At 43.4% G+C, this 9,253-nt stretch overlaps 1 protein-coding gene across 1 annotated transcript in view; it reads right to left on the bottom strand.

Annotated features, from left to right (window-relative positions):
* Tex14 (testis expressed 14) overlaps positions 1-8,956 on the bottom strand; it is an 82,761-nt gene extending 73,805 nt beyond the window's left edge. The window contains exons 1-3 of the mRNA XM_013013092.1: positions 8,821-8,956; positions 2,973-3,087; positions 376-541 (exon numbers count right to left, since the gene is read on the bottom strand). Coding sequence (XP_012868546.1) covers positions 376-541; positions 2,973-3,087; positions 8,821-8,956 — 417 coding nt within the window. The remainder of the gene's footprint in view (positions 1-375; positions 542-2,972; positions 3,088-8,820) is intronic.
* Between the last annotated feature and the right edge of the window lie 297 nt (positions 8,957-9,253).

Raw genomic sequence — 9,253 nt, 5'->3', positions numbered from 1 at the left:
AAAGGATCCTAAGGTGGTGGAGCTATCAGGACCAACTACAATGACAGATACAATGAGATCCATTTTCACTGGGGAGGTAATGTCCTGGGTCCAAAATCTGTGGCTTGAATTGCCAAGCTGGAAAAGGTGAAGGCTAAAGAGCTGGCCACTAAGCTGGGTTAAATGTACAATGTTGATTTCTCTTACATAAAGATGATAAAAAAAAAAACTCTCCTTTTAATACACGGGTGGAAAGGCTAGACTTGCCCAAGGTTTTATTGCTGTTTAATTTGCTTTTACCCAGGCCCTAGGAATTCAATGTCAAAGTGAAGACTGCCACAAACTTCTGCTCTCAGGGATCCTGACAGCCTAGCTGAGCATCAACCCCATCCTTACCGGGGTGCTGCGATCCTTTCCTGCTGACAAGGCCCAGGTCTGTGGATTTCGACCCTTCTCGTCATGAAGTCTCAGGTCACCTCCTGCATCCAACAGTTTGCTGAGTATCCATTGATTGCCGGAAAATGCTGCTGCATGAACAGGGGTGCTCCCATCAAAGCAGCGGCTGGGTGAGAGGGGAGAATGGATACAGTGAATGTCTGCGACAAGACTCCTTCCTTCCAGACAGAGAAGAATCAGGGTATAACACAGGGCTCTGAGCTAACAGCAATCTTTTTTAGCGATGAGGATTACAATATCATTTGGGAGGCCCTTTCAGTTCTTTTTTTTTTGTGGGGGGGGGGACACTCTGAGCCTGGGCACTATCCCTCAGCTCTTCAGCTCAAGGTGAGCACTCTACCACCTGAGCCACAGTGCCACTCCCAGTTTTCTGGTGGTTAACTGGAGATAAAGAGTTTCACAGACTTTCCTGCCTGGGCTATCTTTGAACCGTGATCCTCAGATCTCAGCCTCCTGAATAGCTAAGATTACAGGCATGAGCCACCAGCTCCCGGCCCTTCAATTTTTTTCAGTAACTACATAGTATTCCAAAATAAGGACTGGCCATAATTAGGTTAATGAGACACTGGGGTATCTCTCAAAAGTATAATCTTAGGAGCCAGGCATGGTGAAATCCATCCATAATCCTAACACCTGAAGTTTTCAGCTAGCATAAGCAATATAGCAAGGTTTTATCTCAAAACAAATAGGCTGAGGTAGATGCTGATGGCTCATACCTGTAATCCTAGCTACTCAGAAGGCTGAGATCTGAGAATTGCAGTTCAAATCCAGCCAGAGCAGGAAAGTCTGTAAGATACTTATCTTCAATTAACCACCAAAAAACTGGAAGTGGTGCTGTGGCTCAAAGTGGTAGAGCAGTAGCCTTGAGCGAAAGAGCCCAGGGACACCACCAAGGTCCTGAGTTCAAGCTCCATGTCTGACAGGGGAAAAAAAAAAGTGTGTACACATTCACATGCACGCGCGCGTGTGCACACACGTACACACACACACAGAGGCTGTGTTAGTTCCAATGGTAGAGGGCTTGCCTAGCAAGGCTCTAGCTTCAATCCTCAGTAACACACACACACCAAAAAGATTAAGAAAATATGTAGTCTCAGGACTAGAGGTGTAGCTCAGGTAGGGTACTTGCTTAGCATGCAAGAAGAGGCCTCTAATTTGATCCCTAGCACTGACAAAAGAAAAAACAAGAACAAAAAAACAAAAAACAAATCTCACCAGGCAATAGTGGCTCACAACTGTAATCTTTTTTTTTTTTTTGGTCAGTTGTGGGACTTGAACTCTGGGCCTGAGAGCTGTCTTCAGCTCAAGGCTAGCACTCTACCACTTGAGCCATAGCACCACTTCTGGTTTTCTGAGTGGTTTATTGGAGATAAGTGTCTCATAGACTTTCCTGCCCGGGCTGGCTTTGAACCGCAATGCTCAGATCTCAGCCTCCTGAGCAGCTAGGATTATAGGTGTGAGCCACTGGTGCAAGGCTACGCCTGTAACCTTAACTACTCAAGGAGACTAAGATCTTGAGGATTGATGCTCAAAGCCAGCCCTGGAAGAAAGTCCCTGAGACTCTTATCTCAAACTAACCCAAAAGGCTACAAGTAAAGCTGTGGCTCAAGTGGTAAGAGAATTTGTCTTGAGGGACAGTGACCATGCCCTAGTGCTGGCATACACACACACACACACACACACACACACACACTCTCTCTCTCTCTCTCTCTCATATTTCACCTTGGACTGACTGAAACAGAATTTGTAAGTAAGTTCACCAGATGATCTTAATGAGGCTGGCCTGTACCTGAACATCTTGAGAACTATTGCTGGAGCAGACAGGCTGTCCAGCATACTACCTTGTGAACCAAAACTTCTTCCTTGTTGTAAAACAACTACATGTAATGTTTTCATTATTCCTCATCAAATGTATTTCTGGTCTAGTCGTCTTTCTCACAAACAGAAAGCCAAGTTTAGGAAAAAGGATATTATTTTTCATTTCTCATGAATACTAAGGAAAAAAAGATATAATGGTTGATACTCAACTAAACCTTACAAGTGAACTCAGATCCAAGTGGGATCAAAATACATACTGTTGGACTAGAGGTCTGACTCAAGCCATAGAGCATTTGCCTAGCAAGTGTGAGGAGGCCTTGAGTTCAAGTCCCAGTATCCTCCCAACACACACAAAATACATACTGTTTATTCATTTCTGCCAGAAATTGAACAACAACCCCTTATACTGATTGGGGTAATCTACAAGTGTGGATTTAATTAGTTTTATACCATATCTTTAAAATTTTTTTGAGCCAGATGCCAGTTACTCTTGCCTATGATCCTAGTACCTCATGAGGCTGAGATCTCAGGATCTAGGTTCTGAGATTCTATATTCACCCTTGTTTTCTAGACAATGGTGTTATTTTTTTTGGGGGGGGGGGTCCAGTTGTGGGCCTGAACTCTGGGCCTGGGCGCTGTCCCTCAGCTCTTCTGCTCAAGGCTAGCGCTCTACCACTGAGCCACCTTCCCAGCCCCGACAATGGTGTTATCATACTTACTGGTTTGGATCTGATCCAAAATCCATTAGTGTATCAACTAATTTCTTAAGGCCTAATAATGCTGCAACAAAAAGTGCTGTCTGGCCCAGGGAATTAACTGCATCAACATAAGTTCCTGAAAAACATAGAATCAATGAAAATATCAGGAATCTTAAATTGCCATCTAAGGAAGCACAGACCGAAGTGCAGCAAATCCTATCCTGGAAGGATAAATGGACATCAATGGAGTTTAGCAAGGATTGATCACACACTCAAGGTCAGACCAAATTAACCACCAGAAAACCAGAAGTGGCACTGTGGCTCAAGTGTTAGAGCGCTTGCCTTGAGCTGAAGAGCACAGGGACAGCACCCAAGCACAGAGTTCAAGGCCCATGACCATCAAAAAAAAAAAAAAAACCACTAAAAAGCAAACCAACACTTAAATGCCAAGACTGGGCAGGCCTATTTGAAAGGCAAATTTAGGTCAGAAAGGTAACAAAAGTATATATTACAAGAGCTGGAAATGTCCCTCTGGTACAGTACTCGCTGAGCATGCAAAATTACAGAGACTTAGGTTCCAGTCCTCAGTACCACAGAAAATAGAAAAAAAAGCCAGAGACTCAATGCTACTCAGAATATCTCTGCTTAATAGATATATGGCTGTTTTTTCTGAACATAATAAGAACTAAGCCAGAAGCCACTCAGACTGCGTTCTCCCCCTCTCACTCTCCCTTAAGGAGAGAAGAACGATCATCAATGGCAAGAGGCAGTTGCACAAAAGCAATACCAGCTGCCAGCTTCACGCTCAGGAGAGAACACTGTGCCTCCTCCTCGTGGTTTCCGGTACTCTACACGATCAGTGAGATTTCTCTAGTAACAAACTATAGAAATGATCCCTGAAAGTATAGTCTTAGCTAGGGACGGCTGCTATTTCCTGACTGGTTGAAATTCACACATATTATGCTGATGGTGATTTATTTATGGTATCATTTCTGTTCAATATATATTGGCATATAAATATTCCAAGCAGAACTTTTCTTTATTCGGATTTACAAAGCATTTAAATCTGAGTTTTTAAGACAAACTGTTACGCTAATTAACATACTGTTGCTCAATAGCCAATCATATGTAGCCATTTCCAACCCGCCTCCTCCGTGGCACTCTGGGCTAACCTAAGTAACACTGACGTCTACAAAGTGCGCCAGCCGCCTGGGGATAGAGCTAAAAGGTGGAGCACATGGTTATGTCTCTAACACCGAATTTAAGTTAAAAAAAATCACAGCCACACCTCTATTTGGACTTTATCCTGTGAAATTATTCCTTTTAATGTTTTGTTAATTACCAAGTCAAGGAATTGTTACTCTATAATAACATGGCTTTTGTATTTACTCATCTGCTTTAAATTTTAGTGGCTTCATATCTCCAGTCTGACAAAGCTTTTCTATATTATGAAGCCCTGCAGGATCTAACTCACATTCACTTCATGAGTCTTATTTTGTGCCACACTACCTCAGTTCTTTGTATGGATAGTTTTCCTGCAGATTTGACTTAACAGGTTGGTTGTTTTCAGGGAGATGCATGCTCATAGGTAAGTGACTGCACTGAGGCTTCAGCTCCGGGCCCAGGCATTGTTCTACTTGACCCCATAGCTCCACTTCCAGTCTTTTGCTGGTTGACTGGAGGGAAGAGTCACAGATTTCTGCCCTAGCTTGCATCTTAACTGTGAGACCAGATTTCATATCTGAGATCTCAGGTCTCAGGTTATCATTTTTTTTGGGGGGCTCAGTTGTGGGGCTTGAACTCTGGGCCTGGGCGCTGTCCCTGAGCTCTTCAGCTCAAGACCAGTGCTCTACTGCTTGAGCCACAGTGCCACTTCCAGTTTTCTAGTGGTTTATTGGAGATAAGAATCTCACGGGGCTGGGAAGGTGGCTCAGTGGTAGAGCGCTTGCCTTGCAAGCCTGAGGTCCTGGGTTCGATTCCTCAGCACCACATAAGAAAAAAGAAAAAAGCCGGAAGTGGTGCTGTGGCTCAAGTGGTAGAGCGCTAGCCTTGAGCTGAAGAGCTGAGGGACAGCGCCCAGGCCCAGAGTTCAGGTCCCACAACCGGACCAAAAAAAAAAGAATCTCACGGACTTTCCTCCGCCTGCTGGCTCTCAACCACGATCCTCAGATCTCAGCCTCCTGAGTAGCTAGGATTACAGGTGTGAGCCATGGGTGCTCCAGGATGGTGAGCAGACTCCACCCTCCTCGCAGCAAAGTCTCCACCCAGTACCTGCATTACCTAGGCAACTGGCACACCTGGAAGAGGTCACATCTGCATCCGCTGAGGTCACATCTGAATTTGATGTGGCCACACCTTTCTCAGCCCATACCCTAGACAAGGCCTAGCCCAGGCCCAGATGCCCTCTTTCTGGTGCCAGCCAGAACGATGAATAAACCTACCCCTTACCTGAATACCACGTGCGTGGTAACCTCTTTTTAAAAACCTAACACTAGGGACTTACCTTTGGCTTTAAAAACTAAACTTCAAGGGGGGGAAGGAGGGTGGGGAAAAAAACAACTAAACTTCAAGAACTTAACAGTAGTATTCCTCTTAGATACTAGATTTTGCAGAAATCACTCAGATAAATGATACTGGCTTTTCATTCAGGAAAGAACAATGTGATGTCTATGAAAGTTTGTGCATTCAACCACTATAAAAACTGTAGTGAATGTTTACAGTAGTGAGTTTTAGGATTTTTTTTTCCAGTCCTGGTGCTTGAACTCAGGGCCTGGGTACTATCCCTGATCTTCTTTTGCTCAAGGCTAGCCTCTACCACTTGAGCCACAGCACTACTTCTAGCTTTTTCTGTTTATGTGGTACTGAGGAATGGAACCCAGGGCTTCATGTTAGGCAAGCACTATACCACTAAGCCACATTCCCAGCCCATGTTTCTGAGCTCTTTTTGTTCTGAGCTAGCACTCTACCACTTAAACCACAGGTTTTTGGTGATTAATTAGAGATAAGAGTCTCATGGGCTTTGCTGCTCAGGCTGACTTTGAACAGTAATCCTCATATCTCAGCCTCTGTGGTAGCTAGAATTACAGATATAAGCCACTAGTGCCTGGTTATTTTTTGCTGTTGCTGTTGATCGATTGTTTGTCCTCCCATGTTGAAACTGGCTTCTGTTATATATTTCATAATTGAAAAAAAGACAATATTCAGAACACTATATTCACTTGTAAACTTTTCAGAATGAACTCACTAACATACAGCTCCGATCATATACTACCCTCTGTGCTGCTTTTCTTTCCCCCACTCCAGAAAACTATAATTACTTCACCAATCACAGCCACTTAAAGGTCAGTCTCTGACTTTAACTGATGAGATCTGATGCTAATTCTAGGAATTAGTATCAGAATCTCATTGAACTGTATGGTACTCACAGGTGGAGAATCAAATAACTGGTGTTGAATGGAGTCAGAGAGAGAAAAACCCTTGGAGCCAGAGCAACCACTTATTTAGAAAACAAATCTATTTAAGCTCTTCAAACTGTTAAAGAGTTCTGATTCCAGTGATGGACAATTAATATGTATCAGACCAATTCTCCCACAGATAACAAATTTAAACTCTAGAAAAAAATGTAAAAACTATGTGAAGTCACTGAATAACAACAACACAACAAAAGGTTCATATGGGAGACTTTGAAGAAAGGAATTTTGGAAATGTTTTATGACTTTGAGCCTAAGAATGTGGCTAAAACTAGAGTAGAAACAGTTTCACTGCCTTGAAGAACTAGAGGTTACAGTTCAGGGCGAGCAGTCACTGCAACTACAGAACAGAGTCAGAAGGAGAGGTCCCAGTACTGTATGTAAACTCTACCCAATACTTGGGCTGACTCTCCACACATGCACAGGGCTGGCTCAAAGTAGCACAACCAAAGTCTAAGCAAATGCATGGATGTGGCTGGAGATGTGGCTCAAGTGGGGACTCTTATCCCTAGCAAGTATGAGGCCCTGAGTTCAATCCCTGGTCCCACCAAAAAGAAAAAGAAAGAATTTAAAGATACTGAATGTTCACAAGATACCTTGTATTTAGATATAATAAATGTCATAATACTGTTTCTCACACTGGAAATGGGGCTAGACAAACACAAGAAATAACACAGCAATCTGGAGCATTAGCTTTTTTGTTTTGTTTTGTTTGTCGGTGTGGGGCCTGAACTCTGGGCCTAGGCGTCATCCCTCAGCTCTTCAACTGTAGACTAGCACTCTACCACTTGGGCCTCAGCCCCACTTCTGGCTTTTTCTGCTTATGTGGTGCTGAGGAATCGAACCGAGGGCCTCATGCATACAAGGTAAGCACTCTACCACTGAGCCACCTTCCCAGCCCCTGGAGCATTAGCTTTTATGTGAATGTACACAAAGACATCCATCCTATAGAGTATAATATAAATTTTTGAGGAGCAGAAACCATCTTTCCAATAAACTGTTGAGTTCACTATTCCACTTACACATCTTAAGCATGGTCTGTAGAAAAGTTTGAGTGGCTTTGTTTTGTTGTGAAAATACTGGGGATTTGACTTTTTCATTCAAGGATGGCTTTTTGCTGCTTAACTGGAGATAGATCTCATGGGTTTGTCTGCCCTGACTGGCTTCAAACTGCAATCCTAAGATCTCAGCCTCCTGAGTAGCTACAATTACAGCTGTGAGCCACCTGTGCTTGGCTTTAAAGAACTTTCTGAAGGCATTCTTTGGGATAGTTGAATCTAGAAAACCTGGCATTTCCCTCCTATCTATTCCTGAAAGTCTTGACAAATGCTGTTAAGGAAAACATTGGTGATCTTAACCCTACAAACAAGATAGTAGAAGCTTAATATGCCTCATTCTTTCCATAATAAAAAGAGGGGAGGAGTATTCAGGAGAACTTCTAGTAACTCTGAACATAGCGGGCCTGGATCTCTAAGCCTCCTTCCAAGTACCACCCTAGGTTCATCTTGTATATACTAGGGAGATTTTATTTGTGGATTTTTGTGGATTTTTTTTGTTGTTGTTGGTTGTGGAGCTTGAAGACAAGCCACTTCTGGTTTCCTGGTGGTTAACTGGAGATAAGCGTCTCACAGACTTTCCTGCCCAAGCTGCCTTCAAACCATGATCCTCAGATCTCAGCCTTCTGAGTAGCTAGGATTTCAGGCATGAGCCACCGGTGCCTGGCTGTTTGGTCATTCTTTCGAAGAGTGCCTGAACTGTACACATTTCTGTCTGCTAGCATGCTAAATCTGCCAGCAACCTCTAGCTAGTGGACACAAAGAGGTCAGGGAGAATTGTCAAAGTTCCTCTCCTCAGTCCACCACAGGCATGAAAAGACTCAATGGATAGAATTGATTTGAAGGAGAAAAGGCAGAAATCAAGTAGAGTCAAAGGCAAAACCTTCAAGTCCAGCCAAGTAGAAGATCTTCTGGAGCTCCAGCATAAAACAAACTTCCTCTAAAGAATGACTTAACACCTCTATTGAACAATATAACTGAACTGGTAGGGATAATTCACTTGTAACTTTAACTTTTTTTTTTTTTTGGGTCCGGTTGTGGGGCCTGAACTCTGGGCCTGGGCGCTGTCCCTCAGCTCTTCAGCTCAAGGCTAGCGTTCTACCACTTCAGCCACAGCACCACTTCCAGCTTTTTTTTTTTGCTTACGTGGTGCTGAGGAATCGAACCCAGGGCCTCATGCATTGCAAGGCCAGCACTCTACCACTGAGCCACCTTCCCAGCCCCTGTAACTTTATCTTTTGGATTTCTCCAAGAACTTAGTTTTCAAATGGCTCTAGTTTTTCTCTGAATGCTAATTCAAAAATGTGAGCCAAGTTGTATCTGCCATTTCAACTCAATACTTACCTTTCTTGAGAATTTTCTTCACTTTCACATAATTTCCTTGTTTGACATATTCATGAAGCTGAGCTTCCAAGGAGTCATTTCTTAAGGTACCAAGCTGAACAGGACAAGGGACTTGAAGATGAACAGTCCGAGACATCCTGTTTGAAATGAAAGCAACATGCTTATTCTTACAGAACCAGATAAGCAAACAAACAATCCACAGCAATTATTATTCTTTCTGTCCCTCTTTTTTGTGTGTCAGTCCTAGGGCTTGAACTCAGGACTCAGGGCCTAGACGCTGTGCCTGAGCTCTTCAGCTCAAGGTGAGCACTCTACCACTTAAGCCACAACTCTATACTCCACTTCCAGTCTTCTGGAGGTTAATTGGAGATAAAGAGTCTCATGAGGGGCCCGGCATGTAGCTTACTGATAAGAGTGCTTGCTTTGCATGCAT

Source organism: Dipodomys ordii, unplaced genomic scaffold (genome assembly GCF_000151885.1).
Source record: "Dipodomys ordii isolate 6190 unplaced genomic scaffold, Dord_2.0 Scaffold19, whole genome shotgun sequence".
In the NCBI taxonomy this organism is placed as follows: domain Eukaryota; kingdom Metazoa; phylum Chordata; class Mammalia; order Rodentia; family Heteromyidae; genus Dipodomys; species Dipodomys ordii.
Note: the sequence above shows the minus strand (reverse complement) of the source record. Positions and strands in the feature narration are given on the sequence as shown.